A 24599-nucleotide genomic window follows, 5' to 3' on the forward strand; every position below is an offset into this window, starting at 1 on the left:
AGTTGTTTGCGTTAAGCTATCACAAAATGAATAGCCTTAGATTAATTTGTCTTCCCCCCGCTGCCCCGAGCCTGATCCATAGCATGTGAACTAGGTGCACTTTTCTTAATGATTAAAACAAAATGGTCTTTACGGTTTCCCCTTTGCCACATTCAAATATTATACCACAGCGTTCCTGGTTCTCTTTATTTACCTCTTTGTTTTTCCCTGGCTGCTTATTGGCAGGCTCATGCCAGTTCCAAAGAGATAACAGTTTAACTTTTCTGAATATTGTGTTTTCCCCTTCACTGTCATTCTTCCTGCTTCTCCCCACGTGATAAAAACTCTGGAGTCAGACTCTCATGTCTTCTGTGAGAAGCTGTCAACACCCACGGTGACCTGGGCACTCAAGGGACCCCTGTATTTCTGTGACTGCATTGGACACACTGTGTATAGCTTTCAAATCAGTGACTGAAATTTAGACCCTCCCTACATATTTGATAACGTTTCCAAATCCTCCCTGGGCCCCTGCTTGGCTGCATGGTTCTCACCTCACACTTAATGAGCACCACGCACTCTTGTCTTCTCTTTGCACCCTGGTCTCTAGAGGAGGTGTCTCTGTCCTGTGCTCTTTCTTTGTTTTGGAAACAAATATTTGTTGGCATCTACTGCATTGCAGGCACTGGGAATATATAAAAGTAAACAAGACAGACACCGCCCTGCCTTCTAGGAGCTTATTGTCTAGTTGGGGACATAGGTGGTCAGCATCCAAGATGGTCAATCCTGAAAGGTGACTACAGAGCACTGTGGGAATATACAGGAAGGCTGCTGACTGCAGGCTGGGGAAGGGGCACGGAGGCTGACTTCAGAGGGAGTGGTGGCTGATGGGAGACCTGAAGGGTGGAAACAGCCAGGCAGAGGAAGAGAGAGCATGTTCTAGGCAGAGTGTATCCGCAGAGGTCGGCAGGGGAGACTGGCCCTTTGAATAACTAAGGGCTGTTAACTATAGCTAGTCTGCTGTTGATTATACTCATTTTTGTTTGCCTGGGTGGGTGGGGCCAGAAGGGTAAATGCAGACTGATGAGACTGGAAAGGCACGCAGGGCCTGGGTCACGAATGGCCTTGGAAGTTGCTGAGAAGTTTGAACTTGATCCTAAGGACAGCAGGAAGCCATTGAAATGTTTTAAGTAGGGAAGCCACAGGATCGGATTTGTGGTTTACCTGGTGTCTCCTATTACAGTGTGAAGAATAACCTCTATCTGGGTTGATCCCAGCGGACCCCCGGCTCAAACTCACCTTCTTAACCCCACAGTGTAAGTCCAGCTCAGCACATCCAGCTTCCTACATTTTCCTGATTAACACAAAGGCTTATCCCAGACTCTCGCTTCCCTTTTCTAGCTTCCTGTCTTGATGATCAGGACTCCACCTTCTCCCAGCTCCTGGCTGATTCTTGCTCTGAAATGACTGTGTCACCTGGAATGTCTGCTGGTGTCCCTATATTACCATTGCCCAGAGAGTCCATTGCTTTGCCTACCAGCGTGGATTCCCCCAGGATTTGGGGATCTAGCCTGAGTTCACTGGGTTCCTTTGACCCCTGAAACTCATTGCAGTTTGTAAGATCGGCACTTCCTGCCCGGCCCTTAGCAGACCAGACCTGACCTACCCCTGAAGAATTCTTCTAGCCCTTTTTCCCACCAGCAATTGAATATTCCAGATATTACACACTGATCCCCTTCCCACTCCCATATAGGACAATAAATGTAGGGAGATGGATTGAAGTAAGATGAGTTGAAGTAGCGAGTAAACTTTGGGAAAATGAGAAAGAAGCGGGAGAACATAAAAGGATTTTGACTTGAGGGATAATTTGCCCCAGGCAGATGAGATTAATCTTGAAAGGGCCACGCCTCTTCACAGTGGGTAATCGAGAGATGATAGTAATAATACTACACCCTTCCCAGTCCGGGTAGTGACCAACCTGGCTTCCTTTCAAACCTGAGGTTTTATTCTCCATTGATTTTGTTCCAGAAATTCTCTGAATTTTCATGAAATTAAATTAGCTTTGCATTTCATAAATTATGCTTTATTCCAAAAGACAGTCATGATGTTTGCCTCAGCTTTGCATCAGTAGTTTGGGCCTCCTAGGACCTGCCTTTCCTCCTTAATAATAGTGATAATAACAGCTACCAGTTGATAAGGCAGGAGAAGACTACTCTCCCTATATATTGGTTTATTCCACAAGTACTTGCTGAATGCCATGTGCAAGACACTGAGAAGGGTACTTTCAGGGCTACAGGAACAAATTAGACAGGGACAGTCTTTCACAGAGTGACTGTAAGTAGAAAATGGTACCTACTGTAGAAGAATAGAGAGGCGAGAGGATTTAATTCCAGCCAGGGTAATCGAGGAACTTAGCAACTGAGTTAGGATTTGAAGAATCCCTGGAAGGAAAGCATCCAGGAGAGAGAAGAGCATAGACAAAGAGTGGGTGGAAGAGAGTAGGAGATGGAACAGGAAAGGTGAGTAGACCTGAGGGTGTGATCTAAAGAGCTAACACACAGAGTGCTTACTGTACACCAAGCCCCATTCTAAATGCTTTGCTTGTCTTAACTGTGACCCTCACAGCAACCCCACGAGGTGGCTACTGTTATTACCCCTGTTTTACAGGTGAGGAAACTGAGGCACAGAGCGGCCAAGTAACTTGGCTAAGATCACAGTAACTGATAGAATTTGGTTTTGACCCAGACATTCTGACTCCAGATTGGAAACACAAATAGGCATACACATGGAGAATCTTTGCCTTTCTTTCCCTTTTACATCTCTCCCCATGTGCTTTTGAATCTCTTTATCAGTCAGATCTACTACAATTTATAATTTTGAAGGAATTTCAGTTAAGGGCCTTTTCCAGTTCAATTTCAGTAGAATAAAGATCTGGACAGCATATAAATTTTTGCAGTCAAAAATAGAGCTATATAATCTATGGCTATAAGCCTTTTCATGGACCTAAGGCTGTGGATATACGAAAACACTTAAGCTAAATTGTATACCCTTTTTATAAAATTCCCTGATTTCTGACAATTTGGTCATAAAATCTTTTGATAAAAATATCAAAAACCTCATGGGATTTCCCTGGAGGCGCAGTGGTCAAGAATCCACCTGCCAGTGCAAGGGACACGGGTTCAAGCCCTGGTCCGGGAAGATTCCACATGCTGCGGAGCGACTAAGCCCATCCGCCACAACTACTGAACCTGTGCTCTAGAGCCCGTGAGTCACAACTACTGAGTCCGCGTACCACAACTACTGAAGCCCGTGCGCCTAGAGCCCATGCTCCGCAACAAGAGAAGCCACCGCAATGAGAAGCCCATGCACCACAACGAAGAGTAGCCCCTGCTCGCCATAACTAGAGAAAGATCACACACAGCAACGAAGACCCCAACGCAGCCAAAAATAAACAAATAACTAAATTTATTTTTTAAAAAAATCAAAAACCTCATACTTCAATACTATAAAATGTGGGTGCATTAATGGCAAAAAAAAAAAATCTGTATTTTAGCCTGTCATGATCTGTTTAAACATCATAATGAGAAACATTTATGGCTTAAATAATTGAAGTCACTGTTTCTCAGAATCCGTATACTCATCTCACCCCTTTGTTAGATCTTCAAACCAGTCACAGAACTGACTGGCTTGAGCTTCTCCGTAACTCTTTTCTTCTCCATCGTGGGGTGGTGGGATGTGCGCAGGGCTGTTGGTTGGTTGTTCAGGCTCGGATCTCATGTTATGGGGAATTGACTTAGGCAAGTCTGTTAACCTCCGTGGACCTCAGTTTCTTCTCCTAAAGGACTTCTAGCTTTAAATACCTTGATTCTCTGTTTCCATACCTTTTGTTTACTTACTCTTTAAAGAAAATTATGATTAATAGCACAGTGAACTAATCGCCAGAAATGAAGGAAAGGGCAAGCAAATCATCAGTCTCATCATCAGTTTCATCAATCACCGCCATCAGTTTCACTCAGCATTATTTAACAGATATTTATTAAGCACCTACCATGTACATGATAAATATTTGTGTTTCACTGCCCAGCATTACTAATAATTACAATGTTAAATTCTCAGATTTACTTGGAACTTACCTTCTCTCAGTTTCCCCATTGCTAATGTACCCTTCATGGCTACATTATTACTCTAGAATCTTATTCTCTTTAATCTTATTTTCTTATACCCCAAACAAAGCAAAACAGAAAACTTTCATCTCAAAGGGATCCTTAATATGTTGCAAATTATTATTAAATCATGTACAGAATTTTTCTTTTCATGTTTTCAATGTAAAGAAGCCCCATAAACCTACTGCTTCATAGGGAGAACCGTAGCCATCAAATGTTCACATCTAATCCAGCTGGATCAGTTGACGTACTAGGTTTTTAATGGTTTGCAGTGATGAATTTGTCATAGACTTGGAGCCTTCTGCAGGTTGCAAATTGCTCAGTCTCTAATGCTGTGGAAAATTTACAAGGACTGCAATTAGAATAGTGTTTTGACTTATCTCAGTTGTATTGGGAAAAAAAACAAAAAAACCCTGATAAGAGGTGTATCAGATAGTCATAAGTTCATGTGACAAAAAAAGAGTTATTGGGCAATTTGTCAAATATAAGATGAATAACAATGATGGCCAAAATATCTGTCATTTTTCGAGTGCTTTAGTGAGTGCTGGGCATTGCCATTATTTCATTCAATCCTCACAGTCATCTATTATTATTCCTATTTTACAGATGAGAAAACTGAGCTTAGAGGTTAAATAATGTTCGCAAAGTCACACAGTTAGCACATAGCTGAAAATGTTTCAAGTTGCTTGTTATCACCTTCAGTTCATCATATTTAAATCAAAAGTCATTATCCTTGTCCTCAGGTCAGCTCTTTCTTTCTATTTCTGTCAGTGATACCACGATTTTCTCAGATTCATTCTCACAGCCATTGATTTTTCCTTTTCTGTCCTTGCTCTAAATCAAGTCGCTTTGCTTGTTCAGTGACTTTGTGCTGTCAGCCCTCTTTCCATTACCCTAGTCCAGGGGTCTAGGCCTTACATCTAAGTGTAGAGGCTAAAGGCCAGAATTTCTTTTTTTATTGAAGTATAGTTGATTTACAATATTATATAAGTTTCAGGTGTACAGCATAGTGATTCAGTATTTTTGCAGATCATACTCCATTATAAATTATTACAAGATAATTGCTAAAATTCCCTGTGCTATGCAACATATCCTTACTGCTTTCCTATTTTATACATAGTAGTTTGTATCTATTAATCCCATACCCCAACGTACACCTCTCCTTTTCCCCCTCCCGTATGGTAACCACAAATTTATTTTCTATATCTGTAAGCCTGTTTCTTTTTTGCATATATATTCAGTTGTATTATTTTTTATATTCTACACATAAGTGATATCCTACAGGATTTGTCTTTCTCTTTCTGACTTATTTCACTAAGTGTAATATTCCCTAGGTCCATCCATGTTACTGCAAATGGCCGAATTTCATTCTTTTTTTTTTTTGTGACCGAGTAATATCCCATTGTATATATATACCACATCTTCTTTATCCATTCATCTGTTGATGGACACTTAGGTTGCTTCCATGTCTTGGCTGTTGTAAATAGCACTGCTATGAGCATCAGGTTACGTGTATCTTTTTGAATTAGTTTTTTCATTTTTTCCAGGTATGTACCCAGGAGTGGAATTGTTGGATCTTATGGTAATTCTATTTTTAGTTTTTTGAGGCACCTCCATACTGTTTTCCACAGGGGCTACATAGTTTACATTCCCACCAGCAGTGCCCTAGGATTCTCTTTTCTCCACATCTTCACCAGCATTTGTAAGAACAAACTCTTAACTCAGTATTCACATAGGCTGGCTACCCTGTGGCTCCTACTTGCTTCTGTTCTCACTTCCTTCGCGATGAACTAGTTACCTAAACACATCTTGCTGTTTTTCCGCGTGGCCCCCGTTGTGCATGATAGCTCCTTTCTGGGATGTCCCCTCCCGTGCTCCCTGCTCTGTGAGCCCTGCGCCTCCCTCAGGTTGAGGCCGGGTTCCTCCTCTATCATGCGTTCTGGTCAGTCCATTCCTCAGTGAGTATCCCCCTCTTCCCAGCGCTTGTTATGGTAGCTTCCCAACCTCTCATTTTGCTCTGAGTGCACGCTACCTGCCTTATATTGCTCTTCCTGTGTGTGATCTGTCTCTCACAGGTGCTCAGGAGTGGAGATTAGACCCCTCACGATCTTCAGAACATTGCTGTACACCCCAAAGTGCAAGTTTCCATGTCCCTTGTGCATGCGTGAGGATAGCAATTTTTATGGTCATTATAGCACATCTCTCACATCGAACTCAGTGAGTTAACAGATCTCACATTAATCCACCAAAGCCGTATTATTCAGAGACATGGTTCACTGGAAAATGGCCACATGCATTCACAGATTGCTGTGGTTGGTTGTTTGCAAAAATGGCCACAACCAGTCCTCTCCCCGCCCACTGTTGGTGCTGGCCTTTGCAAAGGGGTTTGACTCTCCTGCCATCAAGAGGCATTTATTTCTCTCTCTCCAAATACTTTGACCCAAGGACAGAGGAAAAAATAGCAAATCATCAAACTTGAGGGTGATCTTGGGAGCCCCCGCCCCCAAAAGGACTCCATCAGAAGCGATACCTTTTGCCCCATTAGCCCCTGAGTTTTTGTCCTACTGTGTGCAAATAGGAGATGTGGTTTGAGATGCTTCTTTAACCACAGTCTTACTGCATTTTAAAGTTCTGCACTTCAGTAGAAAGGGGTCTTAAAAGTAGATAATAAATTGTGATTATTTACATGCTCTAATGCCGTACTTCTGTTTTGTCTCTCCTAATTTCCTGAACATAATCTTGGAGTCTCCCCTCCCCTTCTCTCCTACCCATTATATGGAAACAAGCTCTGTATTTGCCAAATAGCAAACCAGCTTTTCTTTGACAGTGTATATTTCACTTCTGTGCTGCTGCTGTGTCCCAGTAACATTTCATGGAAAATGCCCATTGCTTCCAGGAGTATATGATTTTTTTTTCAAATGCATGATGTTTTAAAAGTGAAACTTCATTTCAGATAGAATGATCTTTGGTTTTATAAAATGGAATCTTTTTTATGGTTCTGTGGCTGTTCATCATTTTAAAACCTATTAGTTGTAACAGGCCAGCTTGAAAAATGAGGAGTTTTAAATTTCACTTGGAATACCTAACGATAGATTCTGAAACGGTGCCAGTAAAATTATGTTTGAATGATTCTTGAATTTTTTTTTTAAGGGATGGCTTTCTCCTTTAAATGTGTATTCAGTAAAACACAATTACTCAGATTCTAGTAGACATGTAAGAGAGCCGGATTCATGCATAACACAGATTCATTCATTGTTCGTGGGCTTTTACTCTCCTAATGATTGACCTAATGTGTTGTATCTCCTTTTTCTGGCTGAGAGAAGGAATGACGTTTTATAAGCATTTTATACAATAATATGCTCATATTGTGTTTCACCTCTTACTGTTTCTCAGACTACAAGAATACCTGTGACATATTGAGATAGCTCATATCATTGCTAGGAAAGTACAATGCAATTTGGATAGAAAATGTAATAGCTATAGTAACAGAATATAATTAAATTAGTGCTTACTGTAAAAATAGTGGAAGGATTTATTTTTGGTTTTTAATGGATCGGATCAGTGTGATTAAAAATATGTAAAACGATCGCATTCACTTTGCAGTGGGATCGGCTCTCTAATATTCATCCTATTCCATTTTTTTCTACCCGCCCCCATTTTTAAGTAAACCCAATATTCAGGATTTTGAATTTGGTAAAATAGGGAATGCATTTGTTACATTCTTTGAAAAAGCCTTGAAACTGAGGGATTTTAAATTGAGCAGGCATATTTTTGTTAATTCATTAAATGGTTACTGAGGACCTACTGTGTGCCTGGTCCCTTTCTGGGTCCCAGGGCCAGAGCCATGAACAAAGCACACAAGGTCCCTGCTCTCAAGGAGTTCACAGGTTAGTAGTAAGAAGGTAGGCAATAACCACATAAGCAAACAAGTTAACTTCAAGTAGGGATAGCGTGCTATAGGGAAAGTAAAACAGAATAAATGAAAGAATGACTGACAAGGGGGTGGTTTTGATGGGGAGGTAAGGGAAGGCGTTTTGGGAGGGTCACCTTGGAATAAGACCTAAATGATGAAAAGCTGATTGCCGTCTGGGAGAAGAGCTGCCCAGAAAGAGGAAAAGCAGTTAAAAAGGCTCTGATGTGGGGATAAGCTTGGCAGGATTGAGAAACTGAAAGAAAACCAGAGTGGCTGGACTGCAGTGGGCAAGAGGCAAGATCTGCAGTGAAATTTGAAAGGTAGAGGGGGGCAAGATAATGGATTATTCATGGATGCTGCCCCATATAATGCTGTATTATTTTATTCTCTATGCTGTGTTGTATCATACCATATCTCAGCATATTGTATAAATATTATATATTTATGTTTCTATACCTTGTAAACAGGGAGATGAAGGGTTAAAGAAAGATGTTCGAGTCCTCAAGATGTGTAGGTTTTCTGAGCATTCCCAGTACACAAAGTCATGCTCGTGGGCTGTAGTATCCTTTCCTGGATCCTCACCGTCTTCCCATGTTTCTTTCTAATTGTCAGTGAATCAGTTCAGTAGATATTTTCTGAGTCCGTGCTGGGCACAAGAAAGTGATGAGTCTACCGGGCAGTTATAGACTGACGCAGCAGAAAATGTGATAGGCTTTCGTTGGAAAGCAGCTTTCCTGCGCTGTATCTATTATTTCAGTCAGTGGTCAGCTACCTTTTCTAACATCTTATTTACCCCTAGGTTGCAAATCATAACGTGTACTGAGGACCGAATATCTAGTCTAAATGTCAGCGATTTGTAATGTTAACATAGTCTTCATTTGTTCCTCTTCATTGGAGATACAAGACAAGAAAAAATATGGTATTTTGAGGCCTGCGTGTGCATGAGGCTAAAAAGAATTTATCATTTAAATACCTTTCTTCTGGAAGAAATAAGTTGTTAAAAATTAACAATTTAATAAAATGTATATGAAAGTTTAAAATATATATGTTCTTTTAAATGAAGCAACACAGATTTGCAGACTCTGTTCTATTATTATGGTGATGATTCAGAGTGTCTGATTAGCCTAGGGAATCAGGAAATAATACAGATTATCTCCTTTCTGTGCATCTTCAGACCATATGTAGTCATAATATACTGACTGAAAATTTCCACTGAATTAAACTTTCTAGTGATTTATAAGACATTGAGATGCATTACTAAGAGCAGTTATTGAATCTTCCTTTAGAGATAATTAATAAAAAGATTTTTTTATAAAGGCAATAGTTTAGGTTTCATTCTAGCAAAAGTAAGTCCTAGAAGCCTTTCAATGGTTTGCTGCTAGTAATTCCACTCCTTGGATTCTTGTTTTGCCTTATCCTTTCTAACTGTCACTGATTCTGTGGTTTAATAGATTTTCCTCCTGTTGAGAATAACACTGTAGAAGCCAGCACTACATTTAGCATCCATCTCCAGGCATGGACAATCCCTCCTCCCACTGGCTTGGTTCCAGGGGGTCTGGAAAAGAGCTGGCCAGGCCTGACTAATAGGGCAGGCCACTTCAGGCAGTTCTTGTAGCTTCTCCAGCTCTGCTGCTTATTCTCTTGTAGATGTACATGTGGTATGTAAGTGTGTGCGTGCATGTGTGTGTGTGTGTGTGTGTGTATTTGAAATATTTGAGGCTGAAAAAAATATGTATGTTCCTCCCAGATTGAGAAACAAAACATTCCATTCCAAACATGATGGAGAAGCCCACTGGGTAACCCTGCCTGGTTGCATTTCCCTTCCTCTGCCCCAGAGATAACCACTATCCTGAATTTTTAAAATCATTCATGTATGTCTTTATATTTTATGATACAGATTTATGTATTTTAAATAATACATAGTATTGTTTTATCTTTCAAGCTTACATAAATGCACATTGCCTTTTCTCTTACTATGTTTTAAAGACTTAGCCCCCTTGATACGGGTATCTTTCAATTATTTTCCCTGCTGTATAGTATTCTGTTGAAGCCTGAGGAGGTACAATAACTAGCACCCTCTCTTGCCATCTAGAATAAACTGAGAAATAGATGCAAGTGTTAGAGAGTGGTAGATAAAAATATCAGCTTTATTTGTGAGATAGCTCCATTGGAGGGACAGGCTTGCTAGTATGCAGCCAGGATTAAATAGAAGGTTTACCCTTCTAATCACAGGCTGTGCAGTTAGCCTGGGACTCCCCACCTGAGCTCTGCCCCCATAGCACGGGGGAGCAGAGCACTGTGTATGCCCCACACGGTCAGGTGCCTCTTACAGAGAAAAGAAGAAGTGGGCACCAATTATTTCTCTAGGAGGAATGAGTGGGGAGGTGGAGAGAGGCTGGGAATGTTACTCCCAAAGAGGTCCCTCTGCATGGAAATAGACAGGGAGAAGGAAGTTTTCCCCAGAACATTTTTTTCTATTATATGTGTCCCATAATTTATATATCCATTCTCTTGTTGATAGACTCATTTGTTATTATCACAGATGTGCTACAATGTCTCCTTGTCCACATGTGGGAGCTATCCTGTAGAGCACATATACATAGGAGCGGAATGGCAGGGTCAGAGCCATGCTGATCTGTAACCCGACTTGCTCCCTAAGTGGTCTTTCACGTTCTCTCTTATCAGTGCGTCAGAATTCCTTTCTGTCCATATCCTCATCAACACTTGTTATCAAACTGTAGTTTTTGCCAAGCTGATGAGTGTGAAATGGCATTTTATTATCATTTTAATTTCCCTGATTACTAGTAAAGTTCAGCATCATGTCTGCTAGCCATTTGAGTTTCCTGTTCTGTCAATTGCCTATTTATATTATTGGCCCACGTGTTAATATTGAGTTGTCTCTTTTATGTTAATCTATAGGGGTTCTTTATATATTCTCAGTACTAATCCTTTTTCATTTATGAGTCATAAAAAATTTTACCTGTTTGTGGCTTGTATTTTCATTTTTTTATTAAGGTATCTTTTGACATATATCTGGGATATCAGAGGACTTTCTCGTTTATAAACTTTGACATGTCCAAAGTCTAAAATTATATAGAAGATGTGGGTAGTATCACTTGAGCATACTAATAGGATCTTATGTTTTCTGCCTGTTGAAAGTATGTGGATTGTCTTTGAACAACTGCTAATCTTTCCTATTTTATATTAGGCTCTTTGAACACTGTTTCTACAAGATTTATGTTACTCTTCAGATTCTTTGACATTATAGAATTTAATGCTTCATGTTTAAATCTTAATACTTAAATTATGATTTTTTTTCCCTCAGTGTAGTTAATAGGCTATACCATAAAACACCTCTGATCTACCAAAAAGCAAATTCATCTACCACTTGGAAACTCTATGTGTGGAAAACAACTTTTTCTTTTAACTAATCCTATAGTAATGCTGTATTAATGCTTCATTCTCTCCTCAGAGCTTGTGGATATTGTTATTATCCAAAGGCACTTGAGTCTGGATTAAATATCATGCTACTTATATAAGGAAATTACATCACGATTTTACTAATTCTTGATAAAAATAGTTTCTTATAGGGTTATAGACACCAATAAAAAGATGCTTAAAGAACACTTGGTACAGTCTCTTATTTTACACATGCGAGTTTAAATAATCCACCCAAGGTTGCACACCGAGATGGGCGTAAAATCAAGGTTAAGAACAAGGTCTCTCAGCCACAGCGTGGTGTCCTGGTCCATTTGGGCTGCTGTAATAGAAGACCATAGACTGGGTGGCTTAAACAACAGAAATTTATTTCTCATAGTTCAGGAGGCTGGGCAGTCCAAGATCTAGGTGCCGGCAGATTCGTGTCTGGTGAGGGCCTGCTTCCTAGTTCACAGACAGCTGTCTTCTCATTGTGTCCTGACATGGTGGAAGAGGCAAGGGAGCTCTCTGGGGTCCCATTTATAAGGACACTAATCCCAATCATGAGGGTTCCACCCTCATGACCTAATCATCTCCCAAAGTCCCCACCTCCTAATACCACCACCTTGCAGGTTAGGTTTCAACATAAGAATTTGGGGGGAATACAAACATTCAGTCTGTAGTATATATGTTATAGAATCATGGCTTTACTGTCTATTTTTATATAAAGTTGGTGTGTATTTTTACAGCTTGATTTCCTTGACTGATAGGTTTCAGTGCATTTGGCTTTTTTGTTGCTGGCATATTTTTAGTTACTTAGCGTCAAAAGAACTGTTCATCATACTTCCTTAAATTAGTTTTATGGAAGTAATGTACACTGTTTTCCTTCCTTATTTAGCTAGTGTTTACATGCTAGTCTTTCCAGCAGGTTGTATAAATAAGCTAAGTGTTACGGTAAATTATTCCAAAGTGGCATATTTACTTAGTGCCAAAATATTATAATACCAAATGATATTTCCAAATCATTTGTATTAATTTACACTCCAGTCATCAGTATGTGAGAGAGTCTGTTGACCTGTATCTTCTTCAAGACTTGGTATTGTCAGACTTCTTAATCTTTTCTAGTGGAGTGGGCATAATAACTCATCGTGGGCCTGATTTGTACTCCCTGATTAATAATGATTCATCTATCATATCTCTTCATGTTTGTTATATATCTGTATTTTGTCTATCTGTAAATTGTAAATATGTCTGTCATTTTTACCCATTTTTTTTCTGCTGCATTTTCTATTGATTTGAACCTGTTCTTTATATACGTTCTTGGGGCAAATATTTTGTCAGTTAACAAATGTCATCTCCCAGTTTGTTGCTCATCTTTTCACTTTCTTCAGCTATCTTTTTTGAAATATAAATCAAATTTAATTTGTTTGAATTTATAAATTTTTTTGTAGTAGAGTGATTGTGTCTTATTTAAGAAACCCCTTCTTATCTCAAGGTCAGAGAAATACTCATATTTTCTTCATAATTTTTAAAGTTTTGCTCTTGTAAATTAAGTCCTTAATTCTTCTGGAGTTGATCTTTTAGTATGGCATAGTGTGTGTGTGGGAACCTAATTTCACTTTTTTTCCATATGGATGACCAATATTTTCAGCTCTTTTTATCGACTGCCCTCTTTTCTCTACAGCTCTGCCATTCTGCCTTTGTTTATGAATTTTCTATTCTGTTTCTTTGGTCACTTAGCCTATCCCTGCACCAATGCCACATTGTTCTCATAAAATCTTAATATCTGTAGGGCTACTCTCCCTCTTTACTTCTCTTCTGCAGCGGTGTATTGGTTGGATCGAGTCTTTTGTTTTAAATTCCAGAACTGGCTTATTGAGAGGCAAAAACCCTGTTCACATTTTAATTAACATTGCATTGAGTCTGCAGATTTTCTGGAGAATTGACATCTTAATGATATTGCCTACCTATCCATGATTATGGTATATTTTCCATTTAATTAAGTATTCTTTAAAGCCTTTCAGAAAATGTTTATAATTTTCTACACCATCACACTACCAGTGTCATCATCATCATGATTACGGTTGTCACTTTCTAAAGCACTCTTAAGGGTTTCCTGTGCGCCAGGCCTCATTCTGTTACTTTGTATTCAGTCTTCCTAACAACCTTATGAGGTAATCCTAGTAATATGGGATATTTCACACAGGAAACTGAGGCACCTAGACGTTAATTGACTTGCCCAAGATCCTACAACTAGTAAATGTCAGAGGCAGGTTTCTAAACCAAGGTGCCTGGGTATAGAGTTGTGCTTTTAATCACTACTCTATATTGCAAGTAGGTTTTTCTCTTTTTGTGTTGGATTTATTCCTACATATTTTATAGTTTTTTATTAAGATGTAATTGACATATAATGTTGTATAAGTTGTACAACGTGTTGATTTGATGCATTTATATCTTGCAATATGATCACTGCCTTAGTGTTAGCTAACACCTCTCTCAGGTAACATAATGATCATTTCTTTCTTGTGGTGAAAACAATTAAGATTTAATCTCTTAGCAATTTTGGAGTTTATAATATGGTATTTTATTGTTTTGTTGGTATTAAAATGGTAGCTTTTGAAAATTGTTTTTTAATTACTTACAGAAGCAATTAAATAGAAATGTAATTTATTTTTGTATATCAATCTTATATCTAGTAACCTTGTTAAATTTATCTGTAGATTTTTAAAGGTGTTTCTAAGATTATGATACCAGTAGAAAATAGTAACATCTTCTTTCTTCTTTTCCAATCCTATGCCTTTAATTTCTTTTTCTGGACTTAACTACACTGGCTAGTACTTCCAGTGTTGATAATATCTTGTTCCCAGACTCAGGGAGAAAGACTTCAACATTTTATCACTTACTTTGATCATAGCTATAGATGTTTTATAATTAGATCCTGTGTCAGATTAAAGAAGTTCCTCCCTAGTCTAGCACAAGAGTTTCTGTCAAGAATGGGCATTAAATTTTATTACATGCTTTTTCTCTATTGAGGAGATGATATTGTTTTTTTACTTTAATCTGTTAATGTGCTGAATGGCTTATACATATGTGTGTGTATATGTAATTTGGTCATGCTATTCTTTTTTATACACGGTTGGATTCAGTTTGCTAATATTTTACTTAAGATATTTGTGTGTGTGTGTGTGTGTGTGTGTGTGTGTGTGTGTGTACTATCAGTACAAGACCATGTTAAAACAAGTTCACAGGTTGAAATTGTACCCACTCAAGGTTTGCTCAGATTCAGGGTACCAGTCTACATGAGGGCAATCAATTAGCCATAACCTTTCAGAGATAGCTTATCATTTTTTCTTTTATTTTTCGTTTACTTCTTTGCTCAAGGCAACTTCCATCTTACCCTTTGGGTATCAGCTTAACGTGGGAAAGTTATCCTATGAGATGATCCATGTTGGGCAAGCCCTGGATCTTGACTCCTGGCCTCTTCTCCCATGAAGCCATGAAACCAAAGCTCAAGTTCAGATATGGACCGACACCCCAAGGCAAAAGTGGCCTTGGGATGCTGAGTTTCCACTAACCTCTTTGGATTCAAGCTGCCTCAAGAATATGGCCTGTCCCCACTATCTTTTTAACTCAGTGCCTTTAAGGTAGTTTTGTTTTAGTATCTTATTTACCATTTTCGTTTTTTTCAGTGGGGGAATTGGTCTGATTATCCAAAAATAGAAACTCACATGAATTATTAAATACTTTTTCTCTCAGGCTTTTCTTTCTAAATTCTCTTTTCCAGATATTGATTTTTTAGACAGAACATTTAGATTTATTGGGCAGAACATTGGATTTATTAAGTTTTGGGGAAGACTAACCACTTACTTGTAAGAGATGATGAAAATATATAAAATTAGTGGTGCATTCCTACAGTTTAGTGATGCTGGCATTTTAGTTATGCTGTATCTTCTATTGTTATTTGAAGGATGTACCCAAGTATTTTTGACCACTTATTGTTCTTGTCTTGAATGTCATTTAGAAAGGTGTAACAGCTAAATATTTATTTTCATGTTACATAAAAGCATATTATCAGGAAATAGCGGTATAAATGAATGAACATGCCATTGAATCTCAACTTGTTTTTTTATCCATTATTTATGAAAAGAAACAATACAATGTTTTCTATTTTCATCAAGATGTTATATCTAAAAGTCTCTTTTCTTGAACTTGACTTCCAGATTTATTAAAATGCATTTTTTACTATACTTATACCTAGTGTAAAATAACTGCTAATAATAATCTATGTCTGAGCGTGTTGATGGGGCCCCAGGACCACCACCAGCTTTGATGATTCGCTGGAAGGACTCAGCATGTAACTGTACTTTCAGCTATGATTTGTTACAGTGAAAGGATATGAAGCAAAATTAGCAAAGGGAAAGAAGGCACACGGGGCTCAGTCTTGGGGAAACCAGGGGCAAGCTTCTGAGGGTCCGCTCTCAGTGAAGTCACACTGGATGTGCTTAATTCCTCCAACAAGTTGTGACATCATGTGTGAAATGTTGCCAACCAGGGAAGCTCATTAGAGACTCAGCACCCAGAATTTTTATTGTTGGATGATCATGTAGGCATTCTCTGCCTGGCATGTACCAAAATTCCAGACTCCCAGAAGGAAAGCAGGGGTTCAGCATAAACCATATTGTTGCACAAAGAGTTTTCAGCACAGTGATCCACTCTTATGACTTAATGTTGGTGGGAGGCCAGCCAAGGGCCATCCTTGTAAGCAGTATGGCCATCAGGACAGCTATGTTAACTCTTTTCTGCACATGGAGTCATGACTAAAGTTTTTAAAGCATTTACTATGTGTCAAACACTGTTCTTTATTCATTTCATCCTCACAACGACCATTTCTTAGATGAGGAACTGAGACACAGAGAGGTTAAGAAACGTGTCCGATGTTGCACAGCTAATAAGTAGAAAGTCAGGATTCAAACGCAGGCTTCAGAATCCATGATTTATCAAACACTTTATTGATTTCTAAAAATTATTTTCATTTTGTTCCACCTCATGGATAAGATGTTTTATACATTTCCATACAGCTATGATTCAAAGAAATTGTCCCCATATGACCTCTTTTAATCTTCAGTGTTGTTTCATGGCTCTTAATTTTCAGATTTGGAAAATCATTCTAATTATCGTATGCAAACCTTTCCTGATCTCATAGGCTTTCCTCAGCCTTCCTGTTTCTGGATTAGAGGATCTGAATTCTTCTTGTTTTTCCATCTTCCTACAGAAGGCTTGTCTGGTTCTTGACCACTAATTTTAGTTCCACTGTTCTTTCTATACCTCCTTTTGGCATCTTCTGAGATGTAGCAATTAGAACTGCAAACAGGGAAGGTATCACTGCATCACGGTTTATGAACAAAGACAGGACAGCATTTTCTGTTTTATTTCCTTCCTTGTAATTCTCATTGTATTAACCACATTGTCTACCTCAGTATATTAGACAATGACGTAGGTAGTAGTCTTTAAATACCCCTAGATGGCCATCTGGGATATAGCTGGTAACTAATATAGCTGATAGAGCTTGCCTCTCTGTAAGTCTACTTTAGATTATTTTTTTCTGATTGAAGTGAAGAGATCCACTGTTCACTATATCCATTCCCAAGAAAATACTTTATAGCTTCAAGAAAAGTTTGAGTGTTAACACATGTGCTGAAATATGATACAGATGTTTAATGTCTTACTGTAATATTATTTTACTGTTCATTGTCACCTGCTTTTTTGATCCCTGCCTTAGCGTGCTTGCTTTATTCCATAACATCTGTTCCCAAGAATATATTTACAGTCTGTTGTCTTTTCTAAATGGTCGGTACATATGTTAGAAAAAGGTTGATTTTTACTGGTGTCATTCAGAAAGTACCTTGAGGATTCCTTGTTATTTTATTCTCAGTGTTATTTTATTTCAGTATAATACCAAAGTACTATTTTTACTGAAATACCAGATAAGAAGTCAAGCTAGATGACTGAGGTGTGATACTTAAAGTGCTCCTGGATAGGAAACAAGGTATTTCTAGTTTTAACTGCTTTAAAAAAATTGTAAAACTTTTAAACTACTACCTGACGATAAATATCCTTGTATTTCTATAGGCTTGGTAAAGCTTACGTCTATTTTGTTATGCTTATGCGGTCCCACGCATCTGGTTGTTCAAGACATTTGCTACCTTCTATTCTGGGTCTTTGCACTATGGTTCCCTGTTTAAACATTGCATCATCAGAGAGGCCTATTGTATCCAAAGTGGCTTCACCTTATCCCTCCTTCCCCCCAACAATAAATCTCTACTACCCAGTTTTGTATCATTTATGGCACTTAACCAATCTCTGAGACGATCTTTTTTCTTTGTTTGATTACTGTCTGTTTCTTACACTTGGCTATAAAGTTCCATGAGAGCAGCGATGCGTCTGTTCTGTCTTGATTCCTCTGGATATTCAAGTTAGCACAGAGCACATGGTCATTCAGTTCTTGTCGGATGAATCAATGAATTCATTTATTAAAGACTACAGAAAAGTAAGTCATTTATGTTAGATATAATTTTCGATCTTCACCAATTCAAGTGCATCAGATTTTCTTTAAGTTTCTTAGAACTTGAGGAGGATGTCCAGACTGGCCTTGGGTTTAGTTTCCTTTAATTAGCTAACTAAAAAGTTAATAATGTGTATATTTAATCTGAGTCTTGATCAAGTTTTCTGATTCTTCAGACTCTGAAGATTTTGTATCTGTTATAAATCACGACATCTACAATAAACCAGAACTCTTGCCAAATTTTAGGATACCAAATACATACTTAATTTTTGTGTGTGTCCATTGGAAATATTTTAAACACAGAACAGCATAGATAGTAATATAATGTAACACTTGCATTTCAGCTACTTAACTTTCTTCAGTCTTAACATTTGCCATATTTATTTCAGATTTTTTAAGAAATAAAATATTACACAAAGAGTTGAAAACCCCTATGCATCCTTCCCTGATTTCTTACCCTTTCTCTCTGGAGAGAACCATATGATCTATATTTTGGTATTTATCAATCTTGTGCATGTTTTAGTATGACTGCATAGATATTTATTCACAAACAATCCGTTATCTTGTTTTGCATGTTTTCAAATGTTTTGTACATGGTGTCATACTGTATGTAATCATGACCTTGATGTTTTTCATTCAACATTAAATTTTTGAGATTCATCATAATGATACATAGAGCTCTTGTAGCTCATTCATTGTCACTGCTACGTAAAACCTCACTGAAAGGTAATTCTGCATTTTATTTATCCATTTGCTTGTGGATGGACATTTAAGTTGTTCAGTTATTCAGTATTTCAGTTAACTGTGCAGTAGGTTTTCTTGTATCTTTCCATCTGTACTCACGTGCAAGAATTTCTCTAGGACAGTGTCTTACAATCTCTTTCACCTTCTTGCATTCAGAGACAATGAGAGTATTAATAAAAGCACATTAGGTAAACAGACAAGTTGCTTTTAGCTCAAGGCAAACAGCCTGCCTGCCCAAGAGACTTTGGAGCGCAGTATCTCGCCACACCTGCAAACCATCTGTGGCAGAGTTTGGGGGAAGCTATCTTCTAGAGCAGGAGTCTTTGTATTTCTCTAAAAGGATTCTTAAAAACTATGCATTTCCTTGTGCATTTTTAGAATGATAGCTAAAACTTTTCAAAGTAAGTTTAATGGTTGCAAAGCATATAATTTCCAGTGTATTATAAACATTGACATTTAAAAATAAAGCTGTTATGTCACTCTTAAGTGTATCAGGTGGAACTTACATACCACAGTGATTTGACAGTCGTTATTTTTCTTTCAAAAATGAGTGAACAGGGCTCCCCTGGTGGCTCAGTGGTTGAGAGTCCGCCTGCTGATGCAGGGGACATGGGTTCGTGCCCCGGTCCGGGAAGATCCCACATGCCGCGGAGCGGCTGGGCCCGTGAGCCATGGCCGCTGAGCCTGCGCGTCCGAAGCCTGTGCTCCGCAACGGGAGAGGCCACAACAGTGAGAGGGCCCGCGTACCGCAAAAAAAAAAAAAAGTGTGAACAAGCATTTAAAATTATGTGAAAAAGTTCTTTACCAGTTTGAAATTTTACATCCTTTCTTTTTGAACTCGTATTTCAATTTTTCTTCCCCCACTAAGTTGCATCCTAATGTGATGTTTTTTTCATCTTTTTGGCTTTCACTGCCAATATTGTAAAGTCAGGTTTATTAAGGTATAGTTTACAGACTGTAGAATTGTCCGTTAATAGTTGTATCATAGTCATGTGGGTTTTGACACATGTATACAGTTGTGTAACCAGCACCATAATCGACATATAAAATATTTATTTCCCTCTCAGTTCCCTCCCTATACTCCCAGTCTCTGGCACTACTGGCGACGATGATGATGATGATGATGATAATTTGCCCCTATGTTATTGCCTTTTCCAGAATGCCATGTAAATGGAATCATACAGTTTGTAATTTTTTGTCTCAGGCTTCTTTCCCTTTACATAATGCATATGAAATCCATGCCGTTGCACATATCAGGGGTTAATTCCTTTTAAATGCTGAGTCACATTCTGTTGTACAGATGTACCAGTTTATCTGTTCACCAGTTAATGGACACTGGGTTGTTTCCAGTTGGAGTGATTATGCATGACACTGCTATATAAACATTTGTGTTCAGGTTTTTGTTTGGATATTTATCCTCATTTCTTTTGAGTTAATAAGTATGATTTCTGAGCCACATGGTAGGTATATGTTTTAATTTTGTAAAGAAACTGGGAAACTTTTTCTGAATCGACTTTACTGTTTTGCACTCCCGCTAGCAGAATATGAGACTGCCATTTGCTGTCCATTGTTACTAGCACTGGGTATTATTAATTTTTTGTTTTGTTTTTACCCATTTCTAATAGGTGTATAGTGGTATCTCATTGTGATTTTAATCTGTACTTCCCTAGTGACTAATGACTTAATCAATTGTTTTGTGTTCTGTTCGCCATCCACACCTTTGTAATGAAGGGTATGTTAAAATCTTTTGCTTATATTGAAATTTTTTTTTTAAACTACTGAGTTGTAAGAGATTTCTGTATATTCCAGATGCAGGTCCCAGTCTGTGACTTTCATTTTCATTTTCTTAACATTTGCTTTTAAAGACAGAAGTTCTTTATTTTGATGAAGTCCAATTTATCAGCTTTTTATGATTCATGCTTTTTTTGGTCTTATCTTATTCTTTGCCTATGCAAGTGTGATGGTTAGTTTTATGTGTGGCCCTGGCTAGTCTGTGGTATCCAGTTTTTCATCAGACACCAGTCTAGATGTTGCTGTGAAGATGTTTTTAAGATGTGATTAACATTTAAATCAGTAGACTTTGAGTAAAGCAGGGGACCCTTCCTAATGTGGGTGGGCCTCATCTAATCAGTTAAAGGCCGTTAAAAAAAGAGAGCCTGAGATTCCCTGAGGAGGAAGGAATTCTGCCTCTAGACTGACTTCAGACTTGACTTGAGAGACTGTAATATCAACTCTATGTTATTTTGCCGTGATCTATTTGTCTATCCTTGTGCCAATACCACACTCTCTTAATTATATGGCTTTATAATAAGTCTTGATATCTAGTAGTATAAGTCCTAGAGCTTTGTAATTTCTTCAGAATTACCTTGACTGTCCTTAACTCAGTGCATTTCCTTCTAACTTTTCAAGCTTACCTTCTCAGCCACTATGTTCTGCTGCTCCATAAGTTTTATTCGCTTTCATTTTAATGAAATAGTCCAGAGAACCAAGCTGATTGACTCCAAAACCTATACTCTTAACAACTACACTAGCTGCCTCTCAATAAGCCATAGAGTTTATAGACAGACATAGCTGGCATGTTTTTATCATTTAAGTGATTAACATTTTTTTCCGGTTTATTATTTAGTTTCCACTGTTATTTTTCAACTTATTATAAACCACCTTCAAAAGAAAATAAAATGGAAGCCAATTCTCAGTTGAGGATCGATTTGAAATATGGTAAGAACCTTTGACTATGAGGTCAATTAATTTGAGCCCTCTTCTCTGACTGTGCAGTCCAGTATTCAAGAGAAAGGAGTCATACAAATAAATATTAAGAAGGGTATACTTGCAAAGTTTAGATTAAATAGAACTTGAAAAGTATTAATAGGCCAGATGTGAAAGAGGATATACTAATATTAACATGTGTACCCATACACATTTCTGACATTTCTGATAGAACAACTTTGTTCCAGAGAGTTTATCCATACTGAATCTTGCTTAAACTTATTCTGTAACTCTGTAACATCCCTGTGTTACAGTAGGTGAAGAATCATCACTTTTTTCTTTTTACAATTAGAAAAGCAAGACCTTATAAGGTTATGACCAGAGTAAGTCAAGCTGAATATCAGGTAACCCTGTGTCATAAACCCGTCCACACTCTACTTAGAAATCATTGTTTTCAAGAATAATAATAGGAACAAGAATCTATATGAGCCCAGCAGTACAAGTTAGGCTACAAGTTAGCTTGGTTTGGTAAAGGTAAAGTGTGCTCGTTGTGTTCTTCAAAAATATTTATTCAGACATATATGTAAAAGAAAATGATGGTATATGTAAGTAATTGACGTGCTTGGTGTTTTGTTTTGTTTCTTGGTTTCCTGGGGGAACTTTTTGTTTTGGGCAGCTTCCCATAGCTAAATAAATTAAACGCATCGTAGGTCATTGAAAAATAGAACAAATTTAAGTTGGGTAAGTGAAGCGGCTTCATAGGATTATACCATAGTCAGTATTATAATCACTACAGTAAGATGAGGAAGAGAGCAGAACAGGTGCTGTGGTCCTGAAAAAACCAACATCTGGAAGAGCAAAAGTCATAAAAGGAAAATAATAGGAAGTGACCTAAATTTCATAAGACCTAAATATCTTTAAATACAAAAGAAAGAAGTAAGGCAGAGTAGACTAAGAAGAAAAATAGCCATATGCCATGAGCCTGTCCACCAGAGCCTAACAAAACAATGGAGAACAGAAAAACATGGGGCTAAATATTGAATACAATAGCTATTGAGTAGTGATCAAAGGACAGGAAGATGGGGGAACATGTTTTGACAGAAAGAAACGTCAAAAGAAAGCAGAAAGTACAGTTTAGGTCAGTTCAAATGAGGTAAAGGAATAGAGGAAAATAATACCAAGTAGACAGTGTTCTAGAATAATGAATGTATATCCTAATGTTATGCACATTGCTTAACAACAAGCAATTTTGTAAAAAATGAAAAAGGAGGTACAAAAAGCAATTAAAGGAAGAAAGAGACATATGCCTTGTAAAGTAATCAGGTACAAGGTGAAAATGAGAAAAGCCAAGATGAAAAGTGAATTTAGATCTTAAAGAAGGTTAAGATAAATATTCACATTTTTAGATTGTCTCTTAGGTCAATTTTAAAAAACAGACACTGGGTTGTAATAATCATTAAATAAAATAACTGCCCAAAGTAGACCTATTGATTGCTCTAAAAAATGTTTTCCATACTCTTTGTATAAAACATTGAAAATAGATTTAGATATTCATATGGTTTAATATTTTAAGAAAGTATATTTTAATTCAGTATGATAAAAACAAATCTGTGAAAATGATTCTTTTAAAATATGATTTAGGAAGGCGTTTGGCAATGATTTCCATCTTTCATTTTCTTATTTTGGATATAGGTTGTTGCTTTGTACATATCTAACCTTATTTAAAATATGTAGACAGTAGGTAGCATCCAACATGTTTGTAAAGTTCAAAACTACCTTTATGTAAATAATAGCTTCTAAAGGCCAGAAGACGCATTTAAAAATAAGCAAATAAATTGAGGCAGCCTGTATTCAGCAGTTAAAATAGAACACATTTCCAGGATATGAATTTAGATTTGACCTTGTAAACACTGAAAGCATTACCAACCCCCAGTAATACCACAGTTACCACAGGGTTCATCTGGTGAAAGACGACTGTCTCAAAATATTCTTCAGAGTCTGTCCCAACTGCAAGCTAGAATTTTCCTCCTATCTTTTGAAATAGAGTCTCAAGTCTTTTTCCTCTGACCCATGTAGTAAGTCATCAGCATTCCACAGTGTTGGAGAGAAGGCACAGACTTAATTACAGATGTAGAACCAATTGAACAGAAAATGGTCATAATCAGGCTCTTTTTATTCCTGAGATTTGGGTCCTGAATGTTGCTACTCACGATGTAGCGTAACAGAGCTTTCTGTGAGTTAGTTCTTCCTGCTCACTGTGTTGGGAGTGATCAACTAAAGTGCACAGTTGGGATCTCAAAATAGTTACTCAGTGACTTAATATGTGAAGGGGTGCCTTTTGAGATACTCTTTTGTTGAGATAGTACTTAGAGTTTACCCATCGCTAAAGCTGAGTACTTTTATTTATTTATTTTACGTCTTTATTGGAGTATCATTGCTTTACAATGGTGTGTTAGTTTCTGCTTTATAACAAAGTGAATCAGCTATACATATACATATGTTCCCATATCCCTTCCCTCTTGCGTCTCCCTCCCACCCTCCCTATCCCACCCCTCTAGGTGGTCACAAAGCACCGAGCTGATCTCCCTGTGCTATGCGGCTGCTTCCCACTAGCTATCTGTTTTACGTTTGGTAGTGTATACATGTCCGTGCCACTCTCTCACTTTGTCACATAAGCTGAGTACTTTAACGCGGCAGATCAAAACAACTGCCATAGCCTTTCATAGAGTAAAATACCACATCATGAAGTTTAAGACACCATTGACTCTCGGGCACCCTCATGTCATGTACCACTAATGAAAAAAAAGTCTGCCCATTAAGCTATGACAGTGCTAAGATACCAGTTATTGTAAGATGCACCACAATTTTGGAGATTCTAAATTGTGGGGAAAGGTGTCCTGATTATAAATGAAATAAGATAATGTGCACCTTAAGCCCTTAACAAACATTTCATAGCCACCTGGTTCTGAATTGTTTTCAGATTTCCTATGTTAAGTGTTATCCCCATCCAGTTCGCTTTATTCTGCCTTTTAAAACCCTCTTCTTGGCCTCATTCCCCTATTTCCCTAGATGTAACCTTGATTTCACTCAGAAAGAATTTGGGATCTACCCGGAGAGG

At 37.9% G+C, this 24599-nt stretch overlaps 1 protein-coding gene across 5 annotated transcripts in view; it reads left to right on the forward strand.

Moving 5' to 3' along the window:
* Positions 1–24599, forward strand: part of EFCAB11 (EF-hand calcium binding domain 11) — a 178166-nt gene that overhangs the window by 40660 nt on the left and 112907 nt on the right. The window contains exon 6 of one of the 5 annotated variants that reach the window (XM_024736242.1): positions 8852–8956. The exons of the other annotated variants lie outside the window; for them this stretch is intronic. Within the exon in view, the coding sequence (XP_024592010.1) occupies positions 8852–8912 (61 nt within the window). The 3' untranslated portion in view covers positions 8913–8956. Of the gene's footprint in view, positions 1–8851; positions 8957–24599 lie in introns of those variants that run through there. 5 annotated transcript variants of the gene reach the window in all.

This window comes from Neophocaena asiaeorientalis, unplaced genomic scaffold, assembly GCF_003031525.2.
Source record: "Neophocaena asiaeorientalis asiaeorientalis breed wild unplaced genomic scaffold, Neophocaena_asiaeorientalis_V1.1 scaffold152, whole genome shotgun sequence".
Classification (NCBI taxonomy): domain Eukaryota; kingdom Metazoa; phylum Chordata; class Mammalia; order Artiodactyla; family Phocoenidae; genus Neophocaena; species Neophocaena asiaeorientalis.